This window comes from Microtus oregoni, unplaced genomic scaffold (genome assembly GCF_018167655.1).
Source record: "Microtus oregoni isolate MIOR12 unplaced genomic scaffold, Mior012 000016F_ref0000370, whole genome shotgun sequence".
In the NCBI taxonomy this organism is placed as follows: domain Eukaryota; kingdom Metazoa; phylum Chordata; class Mammalia; order Rodentia; family Cricetidae; genus Microtus; species Microtus oregoni.
In genome coordinates this window covers 40,733,185-40,745,655 of record NW_024543075.1, presented here as the reverse complement: position 1 = coordinate 40,745,655, position 12,471 = coordinate 40,733,185, and the positions used below count along the sequence as shown (strand labels likewise).

Below are 12,471 nucleotides of genomic sequence, written 5' to 3'. Positions count from 1 at the left end.
GCTTGTTTTCGAAGTCTCCCTGTGAAAACTTTAAGAGAGAGAGAGAGAGAGAGAGAGAGAGAGAGGGCAAACATCATAGTGACTTCAATGGTGTAGTGTCACCCTCCCCTTCCCACATTAGCACGGCAAATACAAACAAGGGCTCCTGACCACACCTCAGCAGTGTCTAGAACCCATACACATCTGTGTTCTCGTTTCTGTATTAACTCTTTCCCAGGCTTTGATCATTCCCCTGATTGCTACAACTGCATCCTACACCAGACAAGGCTCCCCATTTCCTGCTTCCCATCCTCACTCCTTTACACTCAGTAGTTCTGATACAGACTTTGTGGCAGGCTCTAAACACAATGCTATGGTCTGTTTTGGTGTGTGTGTGTGTGTGTGTGTGTGTGTGTGTTTGTGTGTGTGTGTGTGTGTGTTTGTGTGTGTGTGTGTGTGTGTGTGTGTTTGTGTGTGTGTGTGTTTGTGTGTGTGTGTGTGTGTGTGTGTGTGTGTGTGTGCATGTGGTGGCTAGAGGAAGAGGAAATCAGGTATCCTTATCACCTGCCATGGGATGTCTCACTGAACCTGAAGCTTGCAGTTTTGGCTAGGCTGCTGGTCACAAACTCCCAGAAACCTACTGTTCCACCTCCCACCTGGAATTACAGGTACTTATATAACCATACCCAGCTTTTTTTGTGGGTAATGGAAGTTTGAACCCAGATCCTCTTGCTTTCACAATCACTCCTGACCACTAGCTATCGTCCCAGTTCCTATGTTTTTGAAATAAGCTTATCAACCTAGAAATTAAAGCCACCACTTTGCAGTCAGAAAAAGGCCTCTGCAATCTTGTGTTACTCGTCTTTCGAGCTTTAAACACATTGTCAAAGTTAATTTACAGTGTCACCTGCTCGCCACTCAACCTGGACTTTCCAGTTGTCTTTGCTTTTGATAAGCATTTCTTCATCTAAAACAAATTTTTCTACCTTGAAGGTCTTCCAGTTTGCAGCCTATATATTACCACCCAGGAAGCCCTCCTCAGCTCAAATCCTGAACTTCTTCTGACTCATTGTTATTGAGTTTTTTAAGGGCAACATTTTTACATCTTAGGAATTTGGCATGATCGATAATGTTGAATTATTCATGTTTTTCTTGTCAGAATTAAATACACTCTACATTCTGACTAACATAGTGCTAAGCATAGAAGTACAAAATCAATACTAATTACTGTTAGCAAATGAGTCAGTACAACTTAACAGAAGTCCAAACTACTAGTGAAAATATACTTAAAATTTATAATTTCAGGGCTGGAGAGATGGCTCAGTGGTGAAGGGCACTGGCTGTTCTTCCAGAGGTCCTGATTTCAATTCCTAGCAACCACATTGTGGCTCATAACCATCTGTATTGAGATACGACGCCCTCTTCTGACCTGCAGACATACATTCAGACACAGAACACTGTATCCATATTAAATAAATAAATCTTTTTTATAAAAAGAAATTTACAATTTCAGTCTAATGGGGAAAAACGTCTATTCAATAAATATCATTGGGATATAGAATTATTTCCAAACTCATGAGGTGAACATATAGAAATTCCACAGTGTTATGCCTAAATAGCAAAACTATAAAAATACTCAAAATTAAAACAAGTTTTTAAAATAAAGCATTTTTCTATTGGAAAGATCTGAGTAAATAAGAGAATCAAATTCCATAGAAAGTAGCAAATCGCTGGCAATTTTGTAAAAAAGGAGTGGAGGATTCCAAAAGTAAATAATTCTAGGAGAAAGATATATATGAAGCTTGCAACAGAAGAAAAGATTAATGTCCTGAAATAATAAAAGTTGGTGAAAGTACATAATATATTTTTAAACATACAAAGAAACAAAATGGATGATATGTGCTATAATAAAATCAGTCTTTACACATGAATAAATGATCAATCATATAAAATTTAAAGAAATTAACTATGTCATCTTAAAAACATAATGAAACAGCTCCCAAAGCTGAGACATGTAACTTTCTATGGCCACTTTGGACAGTAAATTGACAATAGCTTTTAAAAAGTCTTAACCTTGCAAATGTTTCTGCTCAGTAACTTCTGCCATCTATTTTCTGAAATTACAGCATAAGAATCTACAGACATCTACATTATTACAGTATCAAGTTGGTTGTAAGACTTCATAACTACCCTAGACTAGTAAGTCAAAGTACCTACATTGCAATGAAATGTTTTGTTTCCATTTTTAATGTATAGGAGCTGGAAAGATAACTCTCTCCTTGAAGTACTTCCCACATGAACATAAAGATCTGATTTGAGCCCCAGCATTCACCTAAAAAGTTTTGTGTGGTGGTATGTACTTGAAATCCCATTGCTGGGGGGTGGAAACAGCAATCTTTGGGGCTTGCTGGAGACAGCCTAGATACTCAGCAACGTCCACGATGAGTAAGAGACCTTGTCTCACAAAACAAGATGCGTGACTCCTGAAGAAAGACTACTGAAGTTGAATGTGATCTCCACATGGATGCACACACATGTGCAAGCACACATGTGTACATCTACACACATGAACACACGCATATGTACACACAAAGATGTGTCAACTGTGGCATATAATTAAGTAAACAAAAAGCTAGTTGTATATCCAAATGCATAATCTGATTTCTGTGAGATGTACTACAATACATTATAAGCAACAGAAAACCCAAGTCCACTTTGGCTTGAGGAGACAATGTCTTTACTCTGTTTCTGAATAAAAATCTTTCTAAGGGAAGATAGCTCAGTTCAGAAGGTGCTTAATATGCATTAAACAAGACAGGTGTGGTCATTCAAGTCTACAGTCCCAGCACCATGGAGGTTGGTGACAAGAGGTTCACTGGATCTTGTTGGCCACCCAGCTACTTCCAGGTTCAGTGAGAGACGAGCTCGGCAGAGAGTGATAGGACAGGATGTGGAATGTCTTCTGATCTCTGCACATAAACAAGGGCATGCTCACATATCCAACACACACATACACACGTTTCTATCTCAAAGTCACGTAAGGATTCATGATATCATAAGAGTCTTCATTTCTTTACGACTTGGGCTTCCAGGAGCTGAATCTCCTAAGATAAAGTGAGTGAGGAGTTTATCTTGTGTACAAAATAGTCACCAACCAAGAACAATAATATTTTAGTGAAAGACTAAGTCAGACTCCACAGTGAACAAAGTATCAGCATTTGAAGTACAGATGGTATCTGACAACACAATTCTCAGCCATGGCTGAAGCATGAAAGAAAAAAGAAAACAGAAACCCAGATGCATACTTTTATAAACTAATGATAAAATTGGCTTTATAATCTTAGTTTTAAATTCTTTTGGTTTTCTTGCATTATAGCCAGTAAAATGTAAATAAATCCCAACTCTGTATCAGGAAAATGTTTTAAGCAAGCTGAAATTATAATTTTTAATATACCTGCTTTCAATATTTCAACATTTTAAGTTACTTTACTATTCTGGGGAAAATAACGTTAGTCCCACTACTACACAGCACGGCAGTTCATGAAGTCAAAATGAGCACTTTGACAATAGCCCACTCCCTAGAGGACTAAAAAGAGCCTCTTAAAATCAGCTATTATGCAGAGGAAACCTAAAAATCCTAAGAACCAAATGCTTAGCCCACAGTTTACCCCAGCTGGAGGGATAGTTCTTCCTCCACATAAGATGCAGTTTTGGAAGGATCCCTTAGATCAGGAGACAGCTCCTTCCCAGGGCTCTGTAGAGCTTGTCTGGTTTGGTTAGACAGAAGCAAACCCCAGCAGAGCTAGTCTGCAGAGGTCACTAGTTCAGAAACCAGAGCAGGTCCTTCCTATGGTCTCTGCACATACAACATCTGTTGATGACCCCAGATCGCTAACATAAAGGCATATGTAACTTTGATCCTGCTGTTACCCAATGTGAAGATTATTAAGATCCCATCTATACCCACAAATCTTCAATATACAATTATATTGTATACAATATATAGAAAATTGTAGAAAAAGAAGAAATAGTAGGATCAGAAAGCACTAAGTACATGTATGCAAGGCCGAGAAAGAGAGAGAGAGAGAGAGAGAGAGAGAGAGAGAGAGAGAGAGATTTACCTTTATACTAATATGCTGAAACCATAATGGTGAGTAAGACATGGTCTCTGCCATGTCCCAACTCCATCAGTGGGTGAATCCACTGATAAACCAGGGCCATCACAACCCACTCACATCTCCAAACTCCCACCTGTAGGAGCTGGAGAGATGGCTCAGCAGTTAAGAGCACTGCTCTCTTGCAGAAGACCCGTGTTTGGCTCCCAGTACCCACATGGTGGCTCACAATCATCTGTAACTCTAACTCCTGTTAGATCTGACAGTCTCTTCTGGCCTCTGTTGGCACCAGGCACACATGTGGTGCATATCCATGCATGAAGACAAAATACCCATATACATAAAGTTAAATAATTTAATCATTTTAAAAATGGGAAAAAACAGGAATCCATCTAATTCAATTCATTTTTTAAAAAGTTGACTCATCTGGGAGCCTAGTCTGTTTGGATGTTCACCTTCCTAGACCTGGATGGAGGGGGGAGGACCTTGGACTTCCCACAGGGCAGGGAACCCTGACTGCTCTTTGGACTGGAGAGGGAGGGGTAGGGAGGAAATGGGGAGGGAACTGGGAGGAGGGGAGGAAGAGGAAATTTTTAATAAAAAAATAGATAAAATGTTGACTCACCCAGCCTTCATATGAGGGTTTGTGCCTAGGCTTAGTCCATTGTTATGCCATATTCAGTTGATATCCGTGGGAAGCCTGCTCTTTTCTGAAGGGAAACAGAGGAGGGGCAAATCTGAGGAAGAGGGGATGTTTGGGGGTACTGAGAAGAAAGGAGGGTAGGGTAGGGAGGCTGCTCTTGGGGTATATTATCTGAGAGAAGAATATATAAAAAGAAGAAGAAAAGTTCTTCCTAAATATGTTGCATGGGGACCAAGTCTTTATCATTGACCATTTTGTGGGGGGACCACTTTATATCCACATCATAATTGTCATTATTGCCATCATTAATACTATCTATTATGTTGTATATTAACATATTATTTTACAGTGACATTTTAAAATAGAGATGGAAGATTAAGTCAGGAGCATATTACTAAATTAATGCTTAGTTTATGAGTGACTCTAATTACCAGACTTTGACTAATGGAATACTAGATTATATTATAAATGTAAATTGCTGTGTAATCAACAATAAATTTGTGGACATGGAAACAGTTGTTTGTGGCCACAGAAACAAATGAAAAACTGTGAACGCTATCTTCTCTTGGACAGTCATGTGTGTGACTCAAAAAAAGTCAAAATCTTTCACTCTTATTTGACCAAGGAACATCAGACTATATGCATCAGTATTCCATGCCTACATCTCCAGACTATTCTGTGGTAAGCATCTGACAGAGAGTAGCAACTTGCTATGTTCGTACTTTACAATACTTAACATAGTCACTTGTAATTAGGCTAAAACAGAAAAGATTTCAAACATTAACTCAGTTAAGAAATTAAAAGCAGACTTAGTGGTGCATGCCTTTAATACCAGCATATGGTAGACAGAGGCAGGTGGATCTTTGAGTTCAATGCCTGCCTGATCTACAAGCAAGTTCCAGGACACAAGACTACAAAGAGAAACCCTGTCTTTAAAAAAAAAAGAGGAGGAGGAAGAGAGAACGAAAAAGAAGAAGAAGAAGAAGAAGAAGAAGAAGAAGAAGAAGAAGAAGAAGAAGAGGAAGAGGAAGAGGAGAGAAGAGAGAAGGAGGGAGGGAAGAAGGAGGAGTAGAAGAAGAATGGATGGAGGGAAGAAAGAGAGAGAAAGAGAAAAAGAGAAAGAAACATACAAAACCTCAGATAAAATAAGATAAAATTAATTAGTAATTGCAGAAGCAGGCACTAAACTAAGACTGTAATTAACGAACTTAGGGCTAGCAGATTTGCTGCAGAATATGAGCTAAGGATTCCGTGATGTGTGTGTATGTGTGTGTGTTTGTATTTATGGATTATTTCATTTAACCTTCTCAACAACTTTGTGAAACTGTCCCATAGTTATCACAAGGTACTTATTTTATAGGTAAAAAAGTGAGAACTAAAGAATGTTAAAAGAATTTCCAGGTCTCCATAGACAGGGAATAATGGGGGCAAGACTCAAATGAAGTTTTATGACTCCAAGCACCACTCATATGACTATGTAGACCTTTCATCATTAGTAGGATTGATAATAACTTATTGAGAAGCCAGCCCCAGGGGAAGAATTTTTTTTTTTTTTTGGATTTTCGAGACAGGGTTTCTCTGTAGCTTTTGGTTCCTGTCCTGGAACTAGCTCTTGTAGACCAGGCTGGCCTCGAACTCACAGAGATCCGCCTGCCTCTGCCTCCCGAGTGCTGGGATTAAAAGCATGCGCCACCACCGCTCAGCTTCCAGAGGAAGAATTTGAGAAAATTCTAGGGTTCCCGGCTTGGTGAAGTTGATGAGCTTGCCCTAATTTGCTCCCCAAGAAAAGGAACACAGAAAACAATCTGTCTTGAATGGAGGTTCTATGTTCCAGAGGTGACTGTCTATGTGTGTCTAAACACACACACACATGCAGATTCTAGATTAGAGACACGAATATGCGGCTCACAGTGTGGATGGTAGCTGAAGAATTAAATGGGAAATGGCCTTTCCTAAATAAGAAAGAAGGAGCATGTGTCAAAACATGAATTCTTAAGAGAGTACTCCAATTCTGCTACTCTGATCTCATGAGTACTGTTACATACACCCAACAGTAAGTTGTCAGGAGCCAGGCAGAAAAGTCAAGAGTGCCCTGTGTCTCCCTGCCTTGCCCATTCCTTAGTGTCTGAGTTAGAGCCAAGGTGTGAGAAGTGAGAGCCACATGCAGCAGCTGACTTGCATCTGGAAGGATAAACCATCACTGGTTTTGTGGACTGATGTCATTGGCTATTTCAATGTATTCTAAAGATTTGTGTTCTAAGTTCAGGAGGTCATCATCTTTTCACTTAATTCCCATTTATTAAATGCCAGATATTTTTCATATAAGGTACAAATGGTTTCAAGGCATTTACAGTCATTTCTGGTGACAAAGAAATGAGGAGCTTAGAACAACTCATTCTGCACATGTAGAGATGTATATGAGATGAACTGGCCATGTAAAAGTAGGAGCCTTGGCTTGCCTGGAGAAAATGGGAAAGACTTGACAGAGAAGGTAGTCATCATCCAGTCGTTCCTCTGCGCTCCTCCCCCGCCCCCACTGCCTCTGTCTTACAAGTGTTGCTGGGTTAAAGGGATTGAGAGTGTGTGCCACCGCCTCCTACCTGAGAAGGTAGTTCTTGAGTTGAAATTTAAAGAATGAGACAGTTTCCCAAAAGGCAGAAAGATACGTATGCCCTTTTTCTTTCTTTTTTCTCCAATAAACACTTGACACCAGAGAGATTAGTGAAGAACTTTTATTTGTTTTGGTTGTTTGGTGTTTGTGACAGAGATTTGCTTTATAACTCAGTTTATAAATATGTAAGCCAGAATGTTCTCAAATCCAGAACAATCCTCCTGCCTCAGCTTCCTGAGTGAAGGGATTACAGGCACAAACCAACAAGCCCAGCTTACTTGATTCTATAAAAAGAAACAATATTAGGGACTTTAAAATAACAGAGCCTCTCCAAATATTAAATGTGTTTAAATATATTCATTTGTTTATACCCTTACCCCTTGTGATAGATCCAATTTTGAGAAAGTCAAATTCTCATATCAGAGAAATGTGCATGTAGTTTATCATTTCTAGTTTTTAAGGATAAATGTATGAAGTGGACAGCAAATATGAAACAAGAGAAAAAGATAAGGAAGACAAATTAGAAAACGGAAAAGTAGGAAGAGGAGAAGGATGAAGCAAAAGATGGGAAGTCCTGTCTATCCAGTCTGTTCTGCTTGGCTAGCTTCCTTGATGGAGCTGGATGGAAAGGGTCACAAGGACCCATCAGTCTAAAACAGGGGAACAACACTGAGTCTTGATGTCCAAGAGCCAGTGGGCTATACCCTCTCGGATTTGCTTAGTCTTAACTCCATAGACAATGGGGTTCAGCATTGGGGGCACCACCACATAAAGATTGGCCAGCAAGATATGCACGTGCCGGGGAATGTTCCGCCCAAAACGGTGAGTCAGTAAAGTGAAGAAGGATGGGACGTAAAACATGAGGATGACACAGAGGTGAGACCCACAGGTGCTGAGGGCCTTATGCCGAGCATCCTGGGAGGGCAAGCGGAACACTGCTTGGAGAATGAGTGAGTAAGACACAGCGATGAGGACCACATCTATGATGACCATGACGATGGGCACTGAGAAGCCGTACCAGATGTTAACGGTGATGTCGGCACAGGCTAAGCGGGCCACCCCAATGTGCTCACAGTAGGAATGGGGGACGATGTTGGTTCGACAGAATGGCAGCCGCTTCAACAAGAAAATCACGGGAAAGATGATACAGACGCTTCTGATAACAATGGCTAGAGCAATCCTACCTACTGTGCGCCTTGTCAGCACCGTTGTGTATCTCAGTGGGGCACAGATGGCCACAAAGCGATCAAAGGCCATGGCTAACAGGATGGCGGACTCCCCCACAAACATTGTGTGAACAAAGAAAACTTGGGTAACACAGGCATCGAAGGCAATGCTGTGGGCTTGGAGCCAAAAGATGGCTAGGGCCTTGGGCACAGTAGTGGTGGACAGCAGGATGTCTGTGATGGCCAGCATTGAGAGGAAGAAATACATGGGTTCATGCAGGTTCCGCTCTGTGATGATGACCGCTATCAGGATGCTGTTCCCAAAGACTGCAGTAACATACATGAGACTCAGGGGTACAGACAACCAGGTGTGATAAGCCTCCAGCCCAGGGATGCCGAGGAGCACGAAAATCGCAGGGTGGAAGATGGTGATGTTGCTGGGATTCATGACGCTTACTGATCAGTGCTGATCAGAGGCTGGAAGGGAAGGAGCAGAAGGAACTCTTGCGAGTGTGCGGAGGCTCAAAGACAGACATGAACCTGTGAATTGCTGAGTTCCCAAGAGAAAGTTCATCTAGAGGATCGTGGCTAGGGTGTAGGAATGGCTTCTGGCCCTGGTGTCTCATTTGCCCAGTCTCTGTGGTGAAGTGCTTCAAGAACCAACAGAAGCTGCACCTGCCTCCATTTGCCCTGCCCCCAGTGTCCTGACCCAACATTTCAACATTCATCTAACATTTCCACATAAGTACAGATTGCTCTCTATACAGCTTATTCTTACTCCTTCCCGAACATTCTGTTCTGTTTACCTACACTTCTCTCCCCTTTTCTCTTCTCTCTGCCCAAATCTTATCCTTAAAAATCCTTAAAATAGCTCCTCAAGACACACCACTCTGTAATGTGTTCGTAATATATCTCCTTCCTGAAGACATATTAACTAAACTTGATTATATGTAATCGGATTGTTTATCTGCCTATTACCTTGAACGATTCTCAGGAAAGTTGCCCTCATGACTCCCTGTGATGGACATTGAGAACCAGGTGGAAATTGGAAGGCAACTAAGAGATGTGTTTGTCCACTGTGACCCAGATTCACAGCCTCCCTGAAGGCAGTAAACAGGGGCAGCCAATGAAACCAAAAGAGCAATTTTTCATCACCTTCTCATAAACTGGTACTTCAGAAAGTTCCATAAAATGCCTTTTGATCGAGTCTGCAACTCTTTATCCACATTAAACCCAAAGTATATAGATCCCTCTTCTGGAGAAACTGTCTTGACAAGAGGCAATCAGTCTGTCCCCTTGACCTTTACCAGCTCCAACACGGCCTGCTTCCTCCCTACTCGTTCCTTCATTCCAGAAGTACCCAAGTGTCCCTGTTACTAAAACATGTTCTAAACCCTCTTTCTCTTAGATTTCCAAAGCTCATGGAACATTTGTCTCTGGCACGAATTGTCAGTCAGCTGTTAGTCATTAGTAATCTAGACAGGTCCTTGAACATAACTCCATGGTGACAAGTACCTAAAATGCAAGCACTCAGGAAGCTGAGGCAGGAGAAAGGACACAAATTTGAGGTTAGCCTGGGATAAACAGTGAGCATGAGATAGACCAGAGCTAGAGCATAGGTTCTTGTCTCAAATAAATAAATGCCATGAGAGAAAAAATAAAAACTATAAAGGCATCACATAAAAACTAGACACATTCTGATAAACTTGTCCTAGGTGTCCTGTGGAAGAAGCCATGCAAAGGCATAAAATCATTAGTTTCTTCTGCTCTGAAGATGTCCTGGGTCAGAACACAGCCTGCTTTGAGGGACAATGGGACAACAAGTAGACACTAGGGAGAGAATAAAACCGGACCCTAACAGGTAAAGGCCCAGGCAGACCCAGCATGGGACACCTTTCCAGCCAGATTCTCCTGAACATTTCTCCGCATCCACTCAGAAGAAACTGAGCTTTGTTGAAATAAGCACTCAGGGGAGGGGGTGGGATGCTCTATTTTAAAGCCTTGCCCTCAGGTTTATAGAAACAAAAGCCACACCAGGAAACAAATTTATTTTTCTAAGAAGAAAAAAAAATTCTTTACTACTTCTCGCAATAGTGCTACTTACAAGTTTATCCCCTTTTTACTAAAGCAGTTTTGCAGATACAAGCCCTCAATTAGTCCCTCTCTCTGCTTGCAGCTACGTGGTCTAACCACAAGACTGAGACGCCAAGGGCATGGCGGCGGCTGCTGAAGCCAAGGACACGAGTGACGGGTAAGGAGAAGTGTCACCGAGTGTTTTCTGGGGCCACCACCTCAGCCCTGCTCTGCCAACAGCACTGAAGCTGGGAATGAGGGTCACAAAAAGACATGTGCTCTCAGAAAGCACTTCCTAGGGCTCTAAAGGAATATTAGCATGATTTTACAAAAGAGAAGGAGAGCCAGAATGGTAGAGAAGAGGCCAGGAGACATGGAAGCAAAGGAGACTGTGCGGTGATGGGAACACTGACTTGAGGAGCCAGGTCCAGATAAATAACATCTCCTTCCTCCTGTATTCCTCTATTTCCTCCTCAGCAAAGAGAACAGTAATCAAGTCAGGAAGTAACTGTGAGGGTTGCAGAGTTCACCCAGACAGCATGCTGAGACAGTGAGGGTGTTGCTGTTATCTCAACCCCTTTGTTTGGCCATCATCCTACTGTGCTTTTCCTGGAAGCAAAACCTGAGCACCATGCTGGAGTGAGCACTGTGGTGAGAGCCTAGTCTTCACCCAGACGGGACCGAATGAAACTCTTCTCCCAGTACGAGAGGAGGAAATCGAGCAGAGGAAGCACCAAGGAGAAGACCTGTGAGCAGGTCTCTCCTGTGGACCTGGTGTCTGAGAACTCATGCCTAGACCCAGACCAGACCAAGACTTAGCCTGGCTCAGAACCACCCAGCAGACTTCCTGCAAGTGCTTTGAAAACCACCCATCTTTCCTGTCATCTACAGAAGTTCCTGGGACATGGTGCAGTGGCAAGGGTAGTGCCAAGAAAGCTGGGGTGAGGGCTGCAGGGAAGACATCCAGGCTTCCTTGTGGCTCCTGTCCAGGCTCTGTTCTTTGTCTTTTCTGGGTCAAATCCTACCTAGCTATAGATTTTGCCATTGTCCATTCCTTCCTTCTGGAGTTACACAAAGGTCTTTTGTATCTCTATAGTCTGAATTTGGAAGACTGTTAATATCACAATACATTAGAATGTACTCACAAATCCTATCCTATGCAACTGTCAGGTGACTCTATGAGACACTTTGTGCCTAGCTAAATTATCTGGACAGTTATTAATACACATATTAATTTCACTTTGCCATCTTCCTTGTACATTTATTTCATATTAAAAGTGTTCTTCTCCACTCAGACTCCCGACTGCACGCCGAAGCCATGCAGCTGCATATTTTGCAGCAGGTTTACTGCAGCCATGTCACAAGACATGTGTTCTTTAACTTTGCTCAATAACATGCATTCCTTACACATAGTAATGGGGTAGAGTTTAATTATCATATATGCATATAATAGGGGATCCAGTTTGGAAAGTGTTTACCTTTTAACGTATTGGAAGTTCTCACCTTGCTCACAGGCACTCAGAGAGCATGTCCCATGTTCTCACAAGCTAAAGCCAGACTTAGCTGTGCTGCAGAGGCTCTGAGAGTCCCCTAACTAACTCACTATCACATCTTTACAGAGTCAGTAAGTCATGTTTAAATAACAAGTTAAAATGTATGTATTGTATACAGCACTATGTACACACATACATACATACACACACACACACACACACACACACACATATATAATCACTGGGGCATATCTAATAAAGTGAAGTATTATGCATATATTTAGCATCATTTTAAATGTTAATATCTTTAAAAATCTAATTTCTAAGTAGGTTTAAATCTATTATATTCTCTTATTAACCACAGTCAGTATGGTATAAAATCGACCCCTGA

The 12,471-nt window shown here is 41.5% G+C and overlaps 1 protein-coding gene across 1 annotated transcript; it reads right to left on the bottom strand.

The window, feature by feature from the left end:
* Window positions 1-7,993: 7,993 nt before the first annotated feature.
* LOC121457383 (olfactory receptor 52B2) lies at window positions 7,994-11,944 on the bottom strand. The gene is made up of 2 exons (XM_041666055.1): window positions 11,910-11,944; window positions 7,994-8,951 (listed from the first exon to the last, which is right to left on the bottom strand). Exons 1-2 carry the CDS (start codon window positions 11,942-11,944, stop codon window positions 7,994-7,996), a joined length of 993 nt encoding a protein of 330 aa, XP_041521989.1.
* Between the last annotated feature and the right edge of the window lie 527 nt (window positions 11,945-12,471).